General features: G+C 48.3%; 1 protein-coding gene across 16 annotated transcripts in view; it reads left to right on the top strand.

Moving 5' to 3' along the window:
* The window catches only part of PC (pyruvate carboxylase), a 258,381-nt gene that overhangs the window by 228,969 nt on the left and 6,519 nt on the right, over positions 1-22,893 (top strand). For all 16 annotated transcript variants that reach the window (XM_083417268.1, XM_083417277.1, XM_083417267.1 and 13 more), the window contains 7 exons: positions 7,391-7,535; positions 7,996-8,085; positions 17,690-17,911; positions 19,072-19,228; positions 19,874-20,114; positions 20,366-20,615; positions 22,196-22,440. In XM_083417268.1, the coding sequence (XP_083273394.1) occupies positions 7,391-7,535; positions 7,996-8,085; positions 17,690-17,911; positions 19,072-19,228; positions 19,874-20,114; positions 20,366-20,615; positions 22,196-22,440 (1,350 nt within the window). The remainder of the gene's footprint in view (positions 1-7,390; positions 7,536-7,995; positions 8,086-17,689; positions 17,912-19,071; positions 19,229-19,873; positions 20,115-20,365; positions 20,616-22,195; positions 22,441-22,893) is intronic.

Raw genomic sequence — 22,893 nt, 5'->3', positions numbered from 1 at the left:
ATGTTCTCCCTCCACTCAACACTTGCTGGGATCCACAAGTGAGGAGAGTGCTGTTGAGCTCAGGTCCTCTTTGAGGGCTTCCCAGAAGAGGCTAGTAGGAATTGATAGTCTCCAGCTCCTCCGTGAATTTGCCCAATCCTCTTTCAAAACCATCCAAGTTGGTGGCCATTGCTGCCTCTGGTGGGAGGGAGTTCCATAGTTTAACTATGTGCTGCATATAGTTATGCTATTATAGAACTCACTCCTGCAGGCCACCAACTTGGATGGCTTTAAAAGGAAGATTGGACAAATTCCTGGAGGAGAAGACTATCAATGGCTACTAGCCATAATGGCTGTGCTCTGCTTCATCAGTTGGAGGCAGGAATGCTTCTGAATATCAGTTGCTAGAGGAAGGGAGAGTGTTCTTGTGCTCAAATCCTGCTGTTGGGCTTCCCCATTGCAGCATCTCTTTGGCCACTCTGTGAATAGGAAGCTGAACGAGATGGGCCATTGGCCTAATCCAGCAGGCTCTTCATATGTTCTTATGATGCTTCCGTGCACTTTCCCCTCCTCTTGAGTAGTCAACCTTCACCTTTCTGCCTGACTCACCATTCCCTCTGCTCTGGGGTAGGAGTTTTTTTGTGGGGAGGGGATCTGAGAGCCAGCCAGGAGCCCATGATGCTGGAGTTGGTCCTCAAGCAGAGAGATCTGGATCATCTGTTGGCCCCTTGGGGATCACTGACCCTGTGGGGATCTGCCAGAGGGTCCTGCTCCTCCCTCTGAGGAGAGACCTCAGGTTGAGCCCTGACAACTCCTGGATTCTTAGGGGAAAGGAGGGCGGAATCTGAGGGAGTGTTGACTAGTGGTTAAGGTAGATAAATCCAAAAATTCCAGGGGTTTTTCAGTCTTTACTTCAGCCTTCCCCAGTTGGGTGCCTTGGTCCTCAATTCCCAGCAGCCCCAGCCAGCACAACCCTCATTTTAATTGAGCTGTGAGTTAAGGGCATTTGTCTGTATTTCAGTCTCTTTTTATCCTGCACTGCTGTGCCCAGGAAGAAAAATGTTGACATTGGGCTTTAATCACCATTACTCACTTGTCCTCGCCTCCAATATTTATTTTACTGCAGTTACATCCCATCTTTTCCTCCAAGGAACTCCATGGTGTACATGGTTCTCCCCTTTGTCATTTAATGCCCACAACAATCCAGTGAGGTAGGTTAGGCTGAGAGGCAGCAACTGAGCTCAAAGTCGCCCAGTGAGCTTCATGGCTGAGTGGTGGATTTGAACCCTGGTCTCCAATGACCTTGTCGACGTTCTCACCACTGCATCACCATTGGCAGGTCATGTTCAGTTGCAACTCCATCCGATGAGCATCAAATAATTTTGACAGGCTGATTTTTATTTTTATTTCCCCCAAAATTTTCTTTCAACCATGTTACAGCTCATAAATCCTCATTTGTTTGTGCAGATCTGCTTCCTCTTTTATGAATCTATCGATCTGCTCTTCTTTTTCTTCTGTTCCGTTGTTTGTATTGCTGAAAAAACGTTTCGTGCGAATCAATAGCGTTCAGGTTTTGAAGAAAGAAGGCTGTCTAATTGCAAGTGGCAGCTTCTCCCTCCCTTTTTGAATTATAAACACCCTCACACTTCTTTTCAAGACCTCAAACGGCATCTGTACTTGGATTGTGGGAGAGGAGGGGAGGGAAATTTAAATAAAATGGATTATTAACTGAGTAACTGGCCAAAACCCAGATCCATCAGCTAAAAATCATTTTGTTGATTGACCACCTTGGAGAAAAGTCTGCTGATGAGGGAGAGAACAGAGTCCTTTGTTAATCCCCAGAGAGAGACTTAGAATGCAAAGAATTAAGCAGAGATGCTTGAGAACTGAAGCTCTCCAGGAATCTCTAGCAATGCGGACAGTTTCTGATCAGATAATAAGGAATAAGTGCTGCCCCCTTCTGGAAAAGGCTGTCCATACTGCAAAAAGAGAGTGTGTGTGTGTGTGTGTGTGTGTGTAACCCATCCTTTCATTTCTGCAGACTTTCCTGCTTTTTCTCCCAATGATCTCAGATGTCAGTGGGAATTCCGCCAAGTTTCTAGGATATCCCTGCTTTTAGGAACTGCAGGCATCCATCAGATGCAATCAGATATGCATCAGATCCAACGTACCCGCATCTGAACTCAAGCATGCAAGATTCCTCTGGTGTGCGTGCGTGTGTGCTTAAATCTATGGATTGCCCTTTGAATTAAAATCAATTGTTATGTAGTCAGAAGTATCCAATTCCCACTCACACACTCGGTGCCAATTAACCAAGGAGCAGAAATATAGCTTCACTAGTTGCCATTCCAATATTTTATTCCTCCTCATCTGCAAAGCATAAAGCTTTTAAGTTATTTTGCTTATTCCATTTATAATTTGAATTGTAAGGCTCGCAGTTCGCAGAGCTGTTTCAGAGATAACTTTTCTCTGCGATGCATTTGGAATGACACCCCACCACCGGAACACGTCTCCTCACAGCACTGATGTCTTCCTGGCCACATTTGTAGGAATTTAATTCTGATTAGCCCAAAAACGAATAAGTAACGCTCTCAAGGGATTATGCAGTGCTAAACCTTTTATAGGCTTTTCCATCAATTCATCATGTCCAAAGTGAAATGCAATGGAAGCCATTTTTCAAAACCATCTAAAACGCAACAATAAAATATTATAATGAATGCCATATGCTTTATTACAGTAAATGCAGTATGACTTCATGTATGCTGTCATCTGCCTCCATGGGACACAGGCCAGAAGACAAGTCTCCCCTGCCTGTTGTTTGTCTCCCAAATCTAGTATATTGTGCTGATATAGGGAGGCTCCATTTAACTTCAGTGGCTGATGAGTCATTCATAGAGCTACCTTCTGTGCAACTAGAACAGCAGAAGAGGGCAATGGGGCCCTGTTTGCATTTAAGAATTTGTGGGTCAGGAGGTTGGTTGTAGGGAGTTACAGCTCCTGGATGTGAGAAATTCAAGAAATTTGGGGGAGGTCCACACACACACTTGAAACAGGTAAGAATGAATTCTTAGCTTGAAGAATTTTAGCATAAAATTTTCTACTCCGTTCCATCTGCTACCCTCCGCCAAGGCACAATTGTTTGAGGCTTTGCTTGATCTTTTCCAGACACACTTTTCTCGTCTGTACTGTAAATGGCATCATTTTATAAGATTTCCCCTTGCCTATTCAGTGTATGGACAGTTATGAAGTGCCAACTCCAGCTTCTAAGAGATTTATAAGCTAGGAATGGTTAAGTTCTGTCTCTTCTAAGCTAGTGACAAGGAATAATGCGCATCTCCATAGCTCCTTTCGGCACAGTCTGTGTGAGTTAGCGTCTGAGAAGGAGGTAGGAGGCAGTCTGATCTTGGGGTGGGTAGCACTCCTTCTGAAGCAGCTATTACCAACTTGGTGCCCTCCAGATGCTTTGCACCACAACCCCCATCAGCCATGGCTTCAGCCCTGGGGTAACACAGTCACACCAGCTCACATTTGATATCAGTAGGACCAATTGCTGTTTAGGGCCTGTCTCCAAGGGCTGCCACATATAGCAAGACAGATGGGGGGGGGCATCAACTCCTCTGCAGCTGTTCTTTTGGAGGACAGAGCTGTCTGCCCCTCCTAAGCCAGCCTACTGCCATCCTGAGAACTGGAGGGGCACACAGTCCCATCATCTATGCTAAAATAAGATTTAACTGTTTCTGTACATCAAAATTTGAGCGGCGGGGGGAGCAGGAGGCAGTCCATGCCACACCCCAGCAGAAAATAGGATGCCCCTACATAACCTTTGTGTCTCTTCTGCAGTGTTGACTTGTTTTACTGTTTTGTTTTATTTATAAATTTTCTAATCTGCTTTTCAACTTTTAAAAAACATACCAGAGATCTCAGCCGGGCATAAAAACACCCTTGACTTTTGCCTGAGGTCGCCCTGATCCTTGTCACCCTTTGCCTGCGTGGACATTGAGTCATATTAGGATTTCCTGGGCTTTCACTATCGGTTTTGGGGTTTTTTGTCCCAGGTTAAAAGGATTTTTTTTTAATGTTCCAGGTTAATAGGAACATTCTTAGGGATCAGGTTTGGAGGTGCCAGTAGATGCAACACTTACTTTAGATGCCCAAGTGGCATCTGAGCACAAAGGTTTTCTCCCTTTTTCTTAACACCAGAACTCTTGGAAGCTAATTGTTGGAAGATTCAAGACAGATCAAAGAAAGGACTTCTTCATGAAGCGCATAGCTGAACTATGGAACTCCTTCCCACAGGAAGCAGTAATGGCCACCAATCTATATGGCTGTAAAACGGGATTGGACAAATTAATAGAGGAGAAAGCTGTCAGTGGCTACTAGAAACAATGGCTGTGTTCTGCATCTGTGCTCAGAAACTGTAAATGCTTCTGAATACCAGTTGCTGGAAGCCACAGGAGGAGGGAGGGCTCTTGTTCTCAAGCTCTCGGGCATCTGGTTGGTCACTGTGAGAACAGGATGCAAGCCTAGATGGGCCATTGGCCTGAGGCTTTTCTCATGCTCTTATGTCTTTTGTCCTTTTGTTGCAGCTCCCACTAGACTGAGATAGCCCATCCACAGTTTTTTTAATGCTATAATCACAACCAAGTTTTGACAAGTGTCATGTGTTGTATGTGGGGCTGCAGGGGAGCGGGTGGCACTGTAGTCTAAACCACTGACCCTCTTGGGCTTGCCAATCAGAAGGTCGGCGGTTCGAATCCGCACAACGGGGTGAGCTTCCATTGCTCTGTCCCAGCTCTTGCCAACCTAGCAGTTCGAAAGCACGCCAGTTCAAGTAGATAAATAGGTACTGCTGCAGCAGGAAAGTAAATGGCATTTCCGTGCGCTCTGGCACTTGTCACAGTGTCCCGTTGCACCAGAAGTGGTTCAGTCATGTTGGTCACATGACCTGGAAAGCTGACTGTGGACAAATGCCTGCTCCCTCGGCCTGAAAAGCACACAACTCCATAGTCACCTTTTTTTTTTTTAACCACATGGGGCTGCCCTGGAAGGCTTCTGAGAAACTTCAGCTGTGGGCAAAAGACCACTGCAAGGTTGCACAAGCCCCAGAGCACACTCCTTGCTAGTTGAAACAGCTGTACTGACACACCATTGGTTTGCAAGCTGATTGTAAACTGATGGCTTTCAGGCCATTGTTTGCATGGGACCCCAATCCCTGAAGGACTGGTGAGCTTTCTGGGACATTGCAGGCTGCATCAGGTGCCTTCAAAGGGGAGGCAGAAGAGATGAAGGGTTCAGTGTTGTTGCGCCTTCTGCAGAGACACCTTCGCTGCTAAACTTGAAGTGCCAGGGCATTCAACTTCCTTTTTAAAAAAAAATCTGCCAAAGATTCTTTTATCTGCCAATAACTTTTGCCTGCATTGTTTTATTATTCCATCTGGCGTTACATTTCTGACATCACTGGTGTTGCTGCTGTTGTTTCTGACCTGCTGTTACACGAATGAAACGTGCCATGAGTCTGACTTGCAGTGAATCTGACCAGACAGAGGTTGGCAAAGATGCCTCCTATTTCTCTGCCGCCGTGGCATCGCCAAATTGCCATCCAGCAGAGCTTTCCTGGGTGGTAATTGGGATATTTTTGAGGGGGCTGGGAGCTGGGGGCTCTGTCATACAGTGGTTCCGCTCCTTCCTCCTGGGCCGTGTTCAGAAAGTGGTGGGGGGGTGAGTGTTCAGACCCCTGGGTTCTCACTTGTGGGGTGCTTCAGGGTTCTGTCCTCTCCCCCATGCTTTTCAACATTTACATGCAGCCGCTGGGAGAGATCATCAGGAGGTTTGGGCTGGGTGTTCATCAGTATGCAGATGATACCCAGCTCTACTTCTCTTTTAAATCAGAACCAGTGAAGGCGGTGAAGGTCCTGTGCGAGTGTCTGGAGGCGGTTGGAGGATGGATGGCGGCTAACAGATTGAGGTTGAATCCTGACAAAGCAGAAGTACTGTTTTTCGGGGACGGGAGGCGGGCAGGTGTGGAGGATTCCCTGGTCCTGAATGGAGTAATTGTGCCCCTGAAGGACCAGGTGCGCAGCCTGGGAATCATTTTGGACTCACAGCTGTCCATGGAGGCACAGGTCAAATCTGTGTCCAGGGCAGCTGTTTACCAGCTCCATCTGGTACGTAGGCTGACACCCTACCTGCCCGCAGACTGTCTTGCCAGAGTGGTGCATGCTCTGGTTATCTCCCGCTTGGACTACTGCAATGCGCTCTACGTGGGGCTACCTTTGAAGGTGACTCGGAAACTACAACCAATCCAGAATGCGGCAGCTAGACTGGTGACTGGGGGCGGCCGCCGAGACCATATAACACCGGTCTTGAAAGACCTACATTGGCTCCCAGTACGTTTCCGAGCACAATTCAAAGTGTTGGTGCTGACCTTTAAAGCCCTAAACGGCCTCGGTCCAGTATACCTGAAGGAGCGTCTCCACCCCCATCGTTCTGCCTGGACGCTGAGGTCCAGCGCCGAGGGCCTTCTGGCGGTTCCCTCATTGCGAGAAGCAAAGCTACAGGGAACCAGGCAGAGGGCCTTCTCGGTAGTGGCGCCCGCCCTGTGGAACGCCCTCCCACGAGATGTCAAAGCGATAAACAACTACCTGACATTCAGAAGACATCTTAAGGCAGCCCTGTTCAGGGAAGTTTTTAACGTGTGATATTTTAGTGTATTTTTGGTTTCTATGGAAGCCACCCAGAGTGGCTGGGGAGGCCCAGCCAGATGGGCGGGGTATAAATAATAAATTATTATTATTATTATTATTATTATTATTATTATTATTATTATTATTATATTACAACAAGTTCCTAGAACGGTTACATTAGATCCCCCCCCCCCCCCGGGAGACCCATGAAATGAATTTGCAAGGCTATTTAGTTAGTTGGTTACACTTATTTGTTGGTTTCATATTGTAATTTTGTGTTGTGTAAATCACTTTATTCACACCTTTGCACACTTGAAGGTCAGCTAAGAAATATTTTAAATAATAATGGGAGGAGGAGGCCAAAGCTGGTCTCTCAGCTGATCCAGTGGTGTGACCCTGCTTCCCTCCCTCCCTCTACTACAGCCCAATGGAATGACCAGCGGTTGTCAGGTGACAGCTGATGGGGGAGGAGCCTGATGGAAGTGTTCTGTTTTTTCCCCAGCTGAGCCGATGGACTGGCTCTGCTTCCTTTCTCTTCCTCCCTCGGCTGTAGCCTGACACGATGGCTGCTGCCAGGTGACAGCTGGTGGAGGAATGGCAGTTGTTGCACAGATCTGGAAAGCTTAATGCTGACTGATAGTAGTGTCTAACCTGCCCGCCCCGCCCCCCCAAAAAAACCCCTGATGCGTGCCTCTTAGACTTCCCTCTCATCTCCCTTTTCCTTTCAGACCAACATCCCTTTCCTACAGAATGTGCTTGGCAATGACCAGTTTCTCCGTGGCACCGTGGACACCCAGTTCATCGATGAGAATCCCGACCTTTTCAATTTGCGACCTGGCCAGAATCGAGCCCAGAAACTGCTCCACTACCTGGGTATGTGGGGGTGGGAGAAGGAGGCAAGTGGAGGACCTCATCATGTGGGAGCTCAATTCCAATTTTAGCCAGGAGGAGAGCGAAATCAGGTTGGAATAGTCTGAATCACCTCATGGTTAATTCTTGGAAAGGGAGATGGACACTCGCACTAACAGGAAACCATAACCTCTGACCTGGAAGCACTTCTGTGACATGTGAGAGGAGGCTGTGATGAGGGGAGGGCTCTCTGGGGGTGTTTAGAGGCACGTTGTCCTCCCTTGCTTCACACATTCCAAGGGTTTCAGGGTAGTTTCTGGAGCTGAACCAGCCTTTACCTTGTCCTGTGGCTTAAAGACCGAGCATATAGAAGAACAAGCTACACTGAAGCAGAGCCAGCATGGCTTCTTCAGGATGCTACTGTGGGCAGTTTCTGCCAGTCCCGGTCTTTATCTCAAAGTCTAACACAGCTTTTTCTTCCCAGGCCATGTCATGGTGAACGGACCCATCACACCCATCCCAGTGAACGCCAGGCCTTCGCCTATTGACCCAGTTATCCCTTCTGTTCCTCTGGGTGAGTTTGGGGATCTGACGGGAAGAGGCAGGCAGGCAGTGTGCCACCCCTAAAATAAGAAGCCAGACCTTTGGATCACTTTCTTCTCATCAATTTCCAGACGTACAAGGAAATTTTTTCACCCTCTGACCTCTTCCCCTATTGGGGAGCATGCAGCATCTGCGAATCATGTTAGTTTCACCCTGTGTGTATTTCATATGCCAGACCCAGTCTTGCTTTCCGTACAGGTGAAATAGCCCCATAGGCAACAATCTTCACCAGCTTCATTCTTCCCATGTGGAAAATCAAATTGCACAGTAATTTCTGTATCATAGTCCTGGGACCCTCTTTCTCCTCTGTCCCACCCCACTCCCACCCCCACAATTTTCCAGCTATACGCCCTTCCTATTTAAAAGAGGGCATCTCAGAGAACCCTGCAGGCAGAGACAAATTGAAATTTGACGTTTGGTTGGTACCAATCTAGGTGAGCACAGTGTAGGAGGAACGAGAGGCAGCTAGCCTAGATTGGAAAGCTTGCAATTTAATCCTCACACATAGCTCTACAAACCTTCGGATGTGTCCAAATGCAGCCGCTTTGTCTGAGAGCATAAAAAGAGACTGTGGGATCAGGGCATCCTGTTCTCACAGTGACCAACCAAGATCCCAAAAGCAGATCTCGAGCATAAGAGCCCTCTCCCCTCCTGTGGTTTCCAGCAATGGATATATTTCCTCTAAAGGAAAAACAAGCCAATCAGAATGGGAAGCCCCTGGTGGCTGCTTTAAAGTTAACCCATCTAAACATCCAATGGGGGAACTCCTGCCCACGCATTGTCACTTCCAATCCATAATTGAGTTAGGCCAGGCCTGGTTCCAAAAAGGTACACTGGGAAGGAAGGGGCCCAAGACCTCCCTCCCTTGGGAAGAGGCCAGCCAGCCATTATTTAGATCCCTTATGAGGCACAGAGGTGGAAGAAAAGAGAAACGTGGTAGTTCATTCAGTTAGTAAAGCCAGACATGAATCAGAGATGAACTAGACAGAAGTCAGAGGCCATAAGAACATGAGAAGAGCCTGTTGGATCAGGCCAATGCCTCATCCAGTCCAGCATCCTGTTCTCACATGGGCGCATTATGGGAAGCCTGCAAGCAGGGCCTCGGCGCTCTCACCTCTGGTGGCTTCCAGCAGATGGTAGGCATTGATAGCCCCCTCCTCCATGAATTAGTCCAACCCTCTTTTAAAGCCATCCAACTTGGTGGCCATCACTGCCTCCTGTGGGAGAGAGTTCCATAGTTAACAATGTGCTGCTTGAAGAAGTCATTTTTAAAAAAATCTGCCCCGAATCTTCCAGCACTGTCCATGAGTTTGAGAGAGAGAGAGAGAAATTTCTCTATCCCCTTTCTTCATGCCATGCCTAATTAGTAAAACTCCTATCTCATTATCTCTTACTTGCCTTTAAGCTAAAAAGTCCCAAACACTACAGTGGTACCTCGGGTTACAGACGCTTCAGGTTACAGGCGTTTCATGTTACAGACTCCACTAACCCAGAAATAGTACCTCAGGTTAAGAACTTTGCTTCAGGATGAGAACAGAAATTGTGCGGTGGCAGCAGCAGGAGGCCCCATTAGCTAAAGTGGTACCTCAGGTTAAGAACGGACCTCCAGAAGGAATTAAGTTCTTAACCCCAGGTATCACCGTACAACCTTTCCTCACAGACAAGTTGCTCCATCCCCCTGATCATTTTGGTTGCCCTTTTTTGAAGCTTTTCTAACGTTTTCTGTCTTCAAATATCTCATGATTTTTTTAAAAAAAGAAGTTTAAAAGCCACTGCCGTGGGGCAGGATACTGGCTTTGGGCCAGAGTGCTGTGGGAAAGCCTGTTTCAGCCCTCTGACATTACCTCCCCAGGGCTGCTTTTAGTGATCCTGGAGAGATGGGGAGACAAAAATACTTGCATTGTCTCTCTTTCATTCTTTGAGGCTGTTAGCCACTTGGAGAGTATTGAGGGTGATCTGGATCAGGAAATGGCCCAATTTGGCCGTGATGGGGTGGAATGGTTCTAACCCAGAATAAAAAGGCATGATGGCTATGCTCTGCCTCCATAGTTGGAGGGTGTAAATGACTCTGAATACCAGTTGCTGGAAACTGCAGAAGAGTTGGGTGTTCGAGTCCTTCTTGCCAGTTTCCCACAGGCTTCTGGTTGGCCCTTGTGAGAACAGGATGCTGGACTAGGTGGGCCTTTGCCTGATTCAGGGAATCCTCCACTGTGGAATTCGTTCCTTCCTGGAGCAAAAAGTGCTGGGTTCCCAGGACCAAATGCCCCAGCCTGCATCTCACAGCAAGAACTGGGGTTGCTGTGAGTGGGGGGCGGCGGAATTCTCTGTCCACTTTGTTCACTTCACTCTGCTCTCTTTGGCTGAGCTGGGAGACAAATTGCTGCTCTGACTGATGGCATCCCTGATGGTAGGATTCCTGGGAGGGAGTTGGCACCCATGACTGGGCTTTTTTGAGATGGGTGGAAGTGGGGGATGCACCATCCTCCTGACAAATCTGGGCCAGATGCCTCTGGATCTCAGCCCTTTCCACCGCATAGCCAAGGGCTTTCGCGCAACTTTTGCCAAGGCATCAGAACAGATCCAAAGGGTAAGGCGTTGGGTGGCTGTTGGGGGCCATCTGGAAAATGTGTCATGAACGGAGGCAGGGGGAGAAGCAGAGGCGGCATGTGCCACATGACATGATGCATAATTTAAGGCTCTTCTGTCTCTTGGAGTTGCACCAGGGCCCATGAGCTGGATGCATTTCAGAGAAGGCTGCGCATAGGCTTTCCCTTTCCAAGGCCTTACGATTTGGAGTCTTGGTGGCCTGCAGTACAGGCAACTCCCCATTTATGCGCGTTCAAGGCACACACGAGCACAACTGCGTGCATCACCATGAACTCGGAAGTGGTACGAAACGGAGCAAAAATGGCCCTAGAAAAGCACAAAAATGGCATCGTAAACAGTGCCTAGCAATCCTGCAGGCCTTTGCAAGTGCAATCCTAGGAGCCCTTGCACCATCCTGGCTTAGGAAAATAAGAAATGCCTTATACTGAATCAGACCATTGGTCCATCTAGCTTAGTATTGTGTACACGACTTTAAATACCAGGATTGGGAACATGCTGAAGCCGGAATAAGTGGTCACAGTTCCTTCATGGAGGTTTCGTAATCCATCAGCCAGCGCTTCTCTGATGGTTTGAACTTGCCGCTCACCACAGAGGGACAAATCTGTCAATTTTGGTTCCTCCCACTTTCAAATTTTCCTGTTCAGTTTTCCACACCTTTGCATCAGTTTGCAGCATCCATGTAGCGTAGTGGTTAGATCGGAGGTCAGCAAACTTACCGCGCCTCGGGCCGGTACGATGGGGAGCATGTGCCCATACATGTGCACACACGCTATTTCCGGCGCACTTCCGGGTTGGAGGAGCACCGGAAATAGCTTGTGTTCATGTGCACAGGCCTCCTTCTGGTGCTCTTCCGACCCAGAAGTGGGCAGCCTCGCAGCGCAGTGCTGGTAAGAGCGGGCAGTGGCAGCGGAGGTCGCCACGGGCTGGATAAACGAGTCTCGTGGGCCTTAGTTTGGGGACCCCTGGGTTAGATTGTCAGACAAGGACCTGGAAGAGACCAGGGTTCAAATTCCCCCTTGGCTGTGAAGCTCACTGGATAAGCTTGGGCCAGTCACCTGCCTGCCTGACAGGGTTGTTGTGAGGATTAAATGAGGACAGGGAAAATCACCACCTTGAGCTCCTAGGAGAAAAAAGTAGGCTACAAATTATTATCATTATCATTATCGTTATTATTAACGTAAGAGCCTGTCCCTGAGTCCTAGAAAAAGTTTTCTCTATCCACTTTCTCCATGCCAGGCATCATTTTATAAGCTTCAATCATGTTGCCTCTTACTCGCCTGTTCTTTCAACTAAAAATTATCATCATCACCACATGAAAATGTGTCAGCATTTTTCTGTGCATTCCCCCTAACACCCACATCTTTCAAGCAATTTCCCCTAATATAATGCATTTTTATGATACTTTCACTAATACTTGCATTTTATGTGCACGCTTTCCCTTGCTATGAATCCAGCATTGGGAACATTAAAAGAGGAACGAAAGGAGGACTCCTCTTACCTCTCCTTTAAAGCCCCATGCAGGGACGGAACACCAGAACGCAGCAGCAAGAGCTCTCTTTGGAATTCCTTCTGGCCAAACCAGGTTGGGATGATGGGCTGAGGGGTCCAAGGAGGGACTGTGCCAGTGAGCGACCAAGCCGCCGACCGCTGGATCCCACCCCTCGTTGGAACTCCATGCCCTTCCACCCCTCAAGCTCCACGTGGTCCAGTTAGTGTTTGAGACAAAAAAAGCCCCATGTGCAGTGGTCCACAAGTGGTGACAATCAGCTGGTTGTTGGGTCTTGGGAAGCCCTTCTCAAGACCCAGCAAGCAGCAGGCCATTGGTGCTTTGCAGGCTGTCCTTCTCCCCACCTGGATCACGTGAATGGCAAGTGGACAGCCCTGCCCACCTGTCAAACCTGGCCTGCGGTGAGGGAGATAACAGTCGGGCCCACTGCCCAGATCCAGTTCACCACCCCTCAACTAAGTCATACTCAGAGCAGACGCACTGAAATCAAGTCCATTGATTTCAACAGGTCCCTGCAGAGTATGACTGACATTGGATATCGCTCAGTGTCCTTTTTCTACTTTACAACAAAATGGTGCTTATCATTCCCAGACAAAGTTGTTTTAAGTGTTGGGACAGCAAAAGCAAATCCCGATCCACTCCTGTAATCGCCACGGTGCTATGATTTGAGTGAGTTTTGGAATGCAAAACTGCACATGCTCGGAGTTGACAAACTTTGGGTGTCTATGTGTGTGTGTTCATTTGTGTGTTTTGCCCAATTATTAGAGATATAACAGCACTTGTAAGCATGGTGGTGGTGGAAGAGAGAAGGCAAATATTAATTGTGTGCTTCACAGCTGAAGTAATAGATGTGGCTGTCTTTTTTTTAAAAAAGTGTTTTTGGGAGGGATACGTAAGATTATGGAGCTGAGGGTCTAAAATTACCAAGCAGCTTCTGTGAACTGGAATAGTACCTGGTGATGTGCTGTTCCATCCCACGCCCAGAGAAAAGCCTGCATTCTAAATGAATTATGCAGATGAAGCTAATTTGCATCGATGTGCATAATTCTGTTTAACCATGGAGTGAGGAGCGCCTGGCACCCTCTGCTTGAGTGGTTGGACCCTGTTTATTATCCGCATATAGAAAATGCTAATACTTCACATTATATAGCAATTTCAGAGTATTCAGGGCATTTTGCATACCTTAACACAGTCGTCCTGAAAGCTACTAGGTCAGTGTATTGTAGATGAGGGTTCTAAGCCACGGAGGGCCTAATGACATCTAGGGTGCTTCTGTTTAGGTGTTTAGTGTGGCATGGGTGAGACCAAGGACCCTTTTTGCACCTTGGCCATTGTTGACATCCAAAGGTCAGACTGTTTTTACATTCCAAGGAAAATCTGATATTTATTTGTTTTTATTTAAAAGCACACACACATACACTATTGCCTATGACCCATTTACAATCCTAGAATCATAGAACTGCAAAGTTGGAAGGGACCCTGAGGATCATCTAGTCCAACCCCCTGCAATACTACTGGATTGCAGCATTAAGCCCCCAGACTGGAAACACCCCCGGCAAGTTCATGGCAGAGGTGAGACAACCTGACCAGGGCAGAGCAGCGTGAAATAAGGAAACTGGGGGATTTCTCCTTCACCCACTTTGCAATGCCAAAGGTGTATTCCCAAATACAGTTGTACCTTGGAAGTCAAACGGAATGCATTCCAGAAGTCCATTCAACTTCCAAAACATTCAGAAACCAAGGTGCGGCTTCCAATCGGCTGCAGGAAGGTCCTGCAGCCAGTTGGAAGCTGCGTTGGACATTCAGGTTCCAAAGAACATTTGCAAACCGGAACAATCACTTCCAGGTTTGCGGCATTCGGGAGCCAAAACGTTCGACTCGCAAGGCATTCGGGAGCTAAGGTATGACTGTAGTCACACCCGTAACTATTCCACTTGTGTTTTAAGGGGTGTGTTATCTTGTCTCCAAGTGGTAAGAGACTCCAGGGGTGCCAGCACTGGCCCACAGTTCAGTTTCTTTGGAATGAGGCTTTCACCTGGCCTGCTGTATAGAATCACCTCTGCGGCCCCAGCTGCTTTTGCCTCTGGCTCTACCCACCACCTGTATGTGGCCCTCAGAAGGCTGTGCAAAAGATCAAGCCGCCCTTTGGCTGAAAGAGGTTTCCCTCCTGTGGATTGTGGCTTCACTCAGTTCATTACATTTAACTGAGCAGCTCTCAAGCGCTGGCATTGACCCAGTGGTTATTTCATTCATGGTCAGCAGAGGGAGCTATCGCCATCAATGCAGGGAACTTGCAGGGCAAAAATGGGGAGTAGGGGTGGTTTGGGCTATTTCCCGGGTGTTGTGTGTCTTTGCCTGCTCATTCCTCTAATTTATTCCATGCTGGGGATCAATAGGAGATGAAAATAACAATGAAAACAAAAATCAGAAATTAAAGTGCCAGTCATAGAATCATAGCTTGTAGAGTTGGAAGGGACCTGAAGTTCACCTGGATATGACAACATCATTTTACAGATCTGTGGCCCATCTGTGTTTAGAATATTGTACTCTGTCCAATTCTGGTCACCTCACCTCAAAAAAGTTATTGTAGAGTTGGGAAAGGATCAGAAAAGAGCAAGCAGAATGATCAAGGGAGTGGAACAACTCCCCATCACAGAATCCTAGCGTTGGAAGGGACCACAAGGATTATCTATTATGGACGGCTGCAGCATTTGGTACTTCTTGTTCTAGGAAGGAGGCAAGGAAGAGCAGACATGATCAAGGTGTACAAAGTTATACACAGCCTGGAGAAAGTGGACAGGAAAATGTTTTTTTCTCATAGCAGTGGAACTTGTGGGCATCCATGTTAGGAGAATCAGGACAGATAAAGGAAAGGGCTTCTTCAGTCTGCACAGAGTTTCACTATGGAACTCCCTGCCACAAGAGGCAGCGATGGCCACCAACCTGGATGGCTTTAAAAAGAGGATTGCACAAATTCACGGAGGAGGAGGAGGAGGTCATCAAAGGCACAGACACAGTGCTATGCTCTGCCTCCACAGCTGGAGGACGCAATGCATCCAAATTCCATTTGCTGGAAACCACAGGAGAAAGCTCTTGTCCTGTTCATGCATCAGCCACTGTGAGAACAGGATGCTGGACTAGATGGGTCATGGGCCTCATCCAGCAGGGCTTTTCTGATGTTCTTAGATCTATGCCCAGGGCTAGAGGAGAGGCTGCTTTTTCTCCTTCACCTGACTTAATCCACGCAATGCAGGCTGGGTTCCCCTTTTGCTGAAATGCAACGCAAACAACCCCCTGCGAAAATCTGCGGGTGGGAGAGGAAGAGAGAATCTGCTTGTTTCTCGTTAACGCCTGCTAAATATTTGATGGGTCTAACGAGCCGGCGTGGAAATCTTCATAAGTGCACAGGGTGGCGGGGAGGGAGCGGGGGCAGGCAGATATAATAGCTGCCTGATTTACAAGCCTCCCTGCTTTTTTATGATTGATACGTGAGGTTCAGTTTAATTATATTGGATTCCAGCCTTGTATCATTATTACAGCAGTTTATTTTCTTTGTCAGCGGCTAATCCCCAACCTAAGCCAAGCATTAAGAGAATGAAATAAGGCTGTTTAAATCTTATTAAATTTCCCCCGAGCCAATAGTTAAATCCGTAGCGTGTGTATGTGTGTGTCTTAGAGGAGATGCTGCAGACCCCGGAAGAGGTACCCTCGCCGCTTCTGTAAGCGGGACGCACACACAGCCCACAGGCCCGTTAGCTAATGGGGCATTGCATAGGCAAGCCTCCCCCAATCTGGTGCCCTTCAGATGTTTCAGATCAAATGTCCCATCAGTCCCAGCCAGCATTGGTAGGTCCAACACCAGCGAGAGGCAGTGTGGTGTAGTGGTTAGGGTGTCAGACTAGAACCTGGGAGGCCAGGGTTCAAGCCCCACACAAACATGAAGCTCCATGGGTGATCTTTGGCCGGTCATTGCCTCTCAGCCTAACCTACTTTGCCGGGTTTTTGCAAGGCTGAAACAGGAGGAGAACCATGTACACCACCTTGAGCTCCACGGAGCAGGAGAAGGTGGTATATCAGTGTAATAAATAAGTAACTCTGAAAGGCACCCACTTGGGGAAGGCTAAGTTAGACCTATTAGCGCACAGCTCACCTACATTTTTGGACCCGTGCACCACTTGAAAAACTGCAGGCTTTTTTCAGGCAGGAAGAACTTCCCACAGGAGGCAGTGGGGGCCACCAGTCTGGATGGCTTTAAAAGAGGATGGGACAAATTCACAGAGGAGGGTAAGGTGGGTCAGTAATGCCCACAATGACAGTCAGAGACAGAAATGCTTCTGAATACCAGTTGCTGGAAGCCGCGGGGGGGGGGGGAGTTGCTCTTGCACTCGGGTCCTGTTTGTCGGCTTCCAGTTTGGGCATCTGGTTGGCCCCTGGACTAGATATGCCATTGGTCTAATCCAGCAGTCTCATCTTACGTTCTTTCGTGGAAAGCGTTAGAGGCCCTCACAGCCACACTGCAACCACATTTGCCGCCTTGAGTTTCTGTGAGGGAAAAGTGGTAAGTAAGTAATTGGGGCGGGAGTGTTTTAGCTTCTTCTGCCCCCCCCCCCCAATGAGTGAGGGAGTTTCCTGGAACTGGGGAGGTTTTGCAATCTCCAGGAAAATCTCTGCCTGTCTATCTGTCTGTCTCTCAGTCTCTCTCTCTCTCTCTCTCTCTCTCTCTCTCTCTCTCACACACACACACACACAGAGAGAGAGAGAGAGAGAGAGTCTACACCAGGCATAGGCAACCTTCAGCCCTCCAGATGTTTTGGACTACAATTCCCATCATCCCTGACCACTGGTCCTGTTAGCTAGGGATCATGGGAGTTATAGGCCAAAAAATCTGGAGGGCCCGAAGGTTGCGTATGCCTGGTGTAGACAATGAAAAGGCCTTTCCTCTCAGGAAGGGAAAGAGCAGTTTCAGGGATCACAACTGGAGAAGGAAGAGTTAATTTCCTCCCCTCCCCCTTGCCATTTGACTTCAAATTGGGTGTGGCTGTTTTCAATTAATGCCTTTCCAATTGCGACCTCCACAAAAACCATGCCCACCCTCACCCCCATGCAGCAATTAGCCTTGAAAGACACCTTCTTTTGGCTACAATATATGCCTCCCCCCCCCCCCCATAATACCTAACTGCAGTGAGTGGTGGGACTTCCAAAGGAAGGCGAGAGGCGCCAAATTTTAGCATTGCGCAAGGAGCCGCTGAAATTTGAAAGCCCAGAGTCCACCACTGGGCTGATGGGAGTCCAAGATGGCCATGCTGCTGGGACTGATGGGAATTGGAATCCAAACTAAGTGAAGGGCACCGGGTTGGGGAAAGCTCTTCCCAACAGTGGCCAGTCGAGCTATTTCCACAAAGTCCTCTGATTCAGTTTTCCCCCTGTGTTCACCCCTCCACTCCCTGTCTTTCCATAACAGGTCAGCCGCCCACCGGTTTCCGAGACGTCCTTCTCCGCGAGGGGCCTTCCGGGTTTGCCAAGGCCATTCGCCAGCACCGGGGCTTGCTCCTGATGGACACCACCTTCAGGGATGCTCACCAGTCGCTTCTGGCCACCCGAGTCCGCACCCACGACCTGAAGAAGATCTCACCCTTCGTGGCGCACAACTTCAACAACCTCTTTAGCATGGAGAACTGGGGAGGTGAGAGGTGTCCTGGGCCAGCTAGAGGGGGCTGCCAATGGCTGCTGCGGCTGTGCTTCCCCCCAGAGTCAGACGCAGGATGGCTCTGAATGCTAGTTGCTGGGAATCGCAGATAGGGAGAGCCATGCTCTCGCACTCGGGTCCTGCTTGCGGGCTTCCCATTGGGGCATCTGGTTGGCCGCTGTGGGATCAGGATGCCAGACGAGATGGGCCTTTGGCCTGATTCAGAAGCCAGGCTTTTCCTATATTCTGTGGGCGAATGCCACCCTCAGCAGCAGGCAATTCCAGATCTTCGGTTATTTAGTATTAAGGGAGCCACACTCGGCACATGCTCTCCCATCTCTTCTCTTTTTAAAAAAAACCTTTTTATTGATTTAAACATGAACTTGCACTGCAATAACACACAAGAACAAAAAACAACAACCACAAAGCGAAAGAAGAGAACTGAATGAGAACTAAAGTGAAACGTAAACACTCAAATTTGGCTTGTTTCATTCACATTCCCTGGGAAAAAATGTTATTATGACTAGTGTTGGAGGTAGTAACATTTTGAAAACAATTTATTTTACTTATAAATATCAGGACATCGTCCTCGAGGTCGCATGATATTCTTACATAAAGCTAAGAAATCCAAATTATGGCATATTTCACAGGAGGCCTTTGAACACTTCATCATTAGTACATGAATTTTTACCGCACAGCTGAAAATAAATCTTGATTTTTGTGTCCTCTGATATGCCTTAATTTTTGAGTTCAGTACCTTCTCGGGTCCGTTCTCTTCCTAATTATTACCATTTTGTAGAAGCTGAGCCCTTGAGGCTTTCAAAATGAGCCTGGGGAGGAAGAGGGTTCATATCTTGAGCAATTAAAAACTCCTCCAGACATGGCTACCAGCCACAATGGTTGTGTTCCACCTCCACAGCCAGAGGCATCAATGCTTCCAAATACAATTTACTGGAAACTCCAGGAAGGGAGAATTGCTCGTGTGCTGGGGTTCTGTTTTCTGGCTTTCCAGAAGAGGCAACTGGTTGGCCACTGTGAGAATAGGATGTTGGACTACATGGGCCATTGGCCTGATCCAGCTAGCCCTTCTTATGTTCTTGCAACATTGCACTGATGCTCTGCTCCCTCTACCTCCTCCTCTCATCTACCATCCTCAGGTGCCACCTTTGATGTGGCCATGCGCTTCCTCTACGAATGCCCCTGGCGCCGCCTCCAAGAGTTGCGCGAGCTCATCCCCAACATCCCCTTCCAGATGCTGCTGAGAGGGGCCAACGCTGTGGGCTACACAAACTATCCAGACAACTCTGTCTTCAAGTAAGTTCCTTGGGTGATGATCTGCAGTCCGGCTTCCCAATTATGCAGGATAAGCACATTTTCTAAAATTACGTGAGCAGTTTGGGGGAAAAATAGGACTGACTCAGACTATTGGTTCATCTAGTTCAGTATTGCTTACACCGACTGGCAGCATCTCTTGGGGATCACGGGCACGGAGTCTCTCCCAGCCCTTCTCGCAGGTGACATCTGGGGTTGAACCCGGGACCTTCTGCATGTGAGGCAAACGCTCTACCACTTGAGCTACGGCCCAATTTGTATTTGTATGCCACTTACATTTCAGCAAATCTCTACTCAGTTTACAATGCGTGTTAAACTAAGTAGCTTAAATACTGATTCTGCCTGGATAGCTCAGTTGGTAGGGCATGAAGCTCTTAATCCCAGGGTCATGAGTTCGAGCCCCACCTTGGGCAAAAGATTCCTGCATTGCAGGGAGTTGGACTAGATGATCCTCTTTGTCCCTCTGCAATTCTGCGAATCTATAAGGCTAGTGCAAAACATTGCATTCTATAAAATAGGATGTGGGGGTCTGTAGGGTGAGGGTTGGAATTCCCTCATGCCCCCTTCGTGCCCCCCTTGTGCCCCAAGCCCTCTTCCCTCAGCGATCCTGCATGTTCCCTTCCTCAGGTTCTGCCAAGTGGCCAAGGAGAACGGGATGGACATTTTCCGGGTCTTTGACTCCCTCAATTACCTGCCCAACATGCTGCTGGGGATGGAGGCGGCTGGGCAGGCAGGAGGCGTGGTGGAGGCCGCCATCTCCTACACGGGGGATGTGGCTGACCCTAGCCGGACCAAGTACAACCTGGACTACTACGTCAACCTGGCCGAGGAGCTGGTCAAAGCTGGCACCCACATCTTGGCCATCAAGGTAAAAGGAGGTCCGCCACTGGTCTGAACCCCACACAGCGGAGGGGCTCATTCCCTTCCCTGTTTTGGTTCCCACTGCATCCGCCTTTTTCCTTGTGGCTCCTCCCATATTGTGCTTCGGCTCCTCCCCTCTCACTGACTCCTCCCTTAATGAAGCCCCGCCCTGGCCTTACCCTCCCCCACCTTGCCCTCACACCAATCCCTCTGCAATTCCCACCTCGGCCTCCCTGAATGCCTCTCTCTCTTTTTCAGGACATGGCCGGCGTCCTGAAGCCACAAGCCTCCTCCATGCTGGTGTCGGCACTGCGCGAACACTTCCCCAACATCCCACTGCACATCCACACACACGACACTTCGGGCGCCGGGGTGGCCTCCATGCTGGCTTGCGCCGCCGCAGGGGCCGACATCGTGGACGTTGCCGTGGACGCCATGTCTGGGATGACCTCCCAGCCAAGCATGGGCGCCATGGTGGCCTGCACCCGCGGGACTGAGCACGACACAGGTGCGGAAATCGGGCACTGGGAGGAGGGAGGAGCTTCCAGAGATTAGCGAGGTGGGACTTTCTCTGGAAAGAAGGGAAGCAGGAGGCCTTGAGGTTTGTTCCTGGCGCCAGTGCTGTCCCTGGCCACAGAGGCACCATACATGATGGTGCAAGCCACCATGGCTTTTTCCCCCAAAGCATTCTGGGAGCTGTTAAAGGGTGTTGAGGGTTGTTAGGAAGCCCCTTATAAACCTCACAGAGCTACAGTTTATAGAGTGGATTAACAGTCTAGAGGGAACTCTGGGAGTTGTAGCTCTTTGAGGGGAATAGGGGCCTCGTAACAACTCTCAGCACCCTTAACAAACTACAGCTCACGGGATTCTATCATAGCATTCTGTTTGGCTTTTAAATGCATTTTATTTCACTAAAAACAAAAACAAAGAAAAAGAGCATAGTAAAATATTGTTACAGCAGGTTGAAAGCAGCATAAGGTTGGGTGTTATCACTGAACTTGTTCTGAAACATTCCTGAAAAATATATATTTTTCCACAAACCTGTTAGGTTAGTTTAGATGTATTCTTTTACAATAAATTAGCTTAATCATAGTTGCTATAAGCCAAATTTTCTCAGTCCATTCAGATGTATTAGAAAATATGCTTCCCCCTATTTTTAGCTATTATAACTTTAGCAGCAGTTATAAGGTTGAACACCGTTTCTTGATCATTTTCTATAATAACCTATTTTAGATGACCAAGCAGAAATATTATTGCTTCCAAAGGGAATATAATATCCTAACCTATCAGAGATATTAGCCTCAATGGTTTTCCAGAATATTTCTATTTGAGAACAATCCCAAAAGATATGTATGTAATCTGCTTTATTTAATTTGCATAGCCTTTTAAATGTGTGGTGTGAATGTGACCCATGCTTTGGAAGCTAGCTAAAGGCATGTATTTTTACCATAGCTTTTGAAAATTCTGCTGGTTTACCTTCCTGTTGAGTAACTCTATGCTGCTTCTGGTGTTAGTGAGATGGTTTTGATGTTATTTAAATTATTAACAATTTTGACACATCTTCCTAAAAGTCCTGATTGTTTTGTAACCAGCTGTGGGACCTTTTGTTGAAGGGTTGGTAATAAGACATATTTAACAAATTGCTACTGCGAGATGTGGCAAAGGCTTCAAAAAGAGCTAGCCCAAAACATTTGATTGCCTGAGGCAAAGAACAAAATGACGCCCTCTCTCCCTTACACATAAGAGCCAACCAGTTGGCAGTTGTATCTTTCTTCAAGACTGGTGATGGGGCCACACCCTCCACTGCCCCTGAGAGCAGCTTAGGGGGTGCAGTGCAGGCACAATTCTTCCCCCCAGCACCTCGGCATTGATTCCCAAACCCTAGCATCTGCCCCCTGAGGTATTCACCTCATCCTGTCTAATGGAAGGGCTGGCCTCCATGGCTTGTAAAAGAGGATTGGACAAATGCATGGAGGAGAAGGCTTTCAGCATCTGCTAACCCCAATAGCTACTGTTCCCCACCTGGGCTAAAGCAACGAGGCTTCCCATTCCTACCCCACTACATAGAGCTCTCTTTCCCCCACTCAGGCATCCAGATAGAGAAAGTGTTTGACTACAGTGAATACTGGGAGATGGCGCGGGGCCTCTACGCCTCCTTTGACTGCACGGCCACCATGAAGTCTGGCAATGCGGATGTGTACGAGAACGAGATCCCCGGAGGCCAGTACACCAACCTCCACTTCCAGGCCCACAGCATGGGGCTGGGGAACAAGTTCAAGCAGGTGAAAAAGGCCTACGTTGAGGCCAACAAGCTCCTTGGGGACCTCATCAAGGTAAGTGACTCTTCATCCAGGGCCCAACGCCCAGCGGCTTCCCTCCCATCCACTGCAAGGAGAGGAGGAAGGGCGGGCCTTTGGGGCAGCCAGGGCACCAAAGAATCTCAGGGTCGTGAGTTCGAGCCCCACCTTGGGCCAAAGATTCCTGCATTGCAGGGGGTTGGACTAGATGACCCTCGTGGTCCCTTCCAACTCTACAGTTCTATGATAAAGATGCCATGGGGGCTTTGTGCTTTGGGGTTGGAGCAACTCCTCCAGTTGCAGACTGCAGCATTAGGGACTTTTTAATTCGGAGGAAAGGCGAGTGGAGAAAAAAGTTTGCAAAATTCTTCATGGCGTGGAGAAAGTGGATGGAGAGAAAGGCTTTTTCCTTTTCCCGTGATACTAGAATTTGGCAACATCCATGGTAGATGGATGGATTTATTTATTTATTTGCTTTGTGAAATTTCT

Source organism: Podarcis tiliguerta, assembly GCF_965153285.1.
Source record: "Podarcis tiliguerta genome assembly, chromosome: 16".
NCBI lineage: Eukaryota > Metazoa > Chordata > Lepidosauria > Squamata > Lacertidae > Podarcis > Podarcis tiliguerta.
Note: the sequence above shows the minus strand (reverse complement) of the source record. Positions and strands in the feature narration are given on the sequence as shown.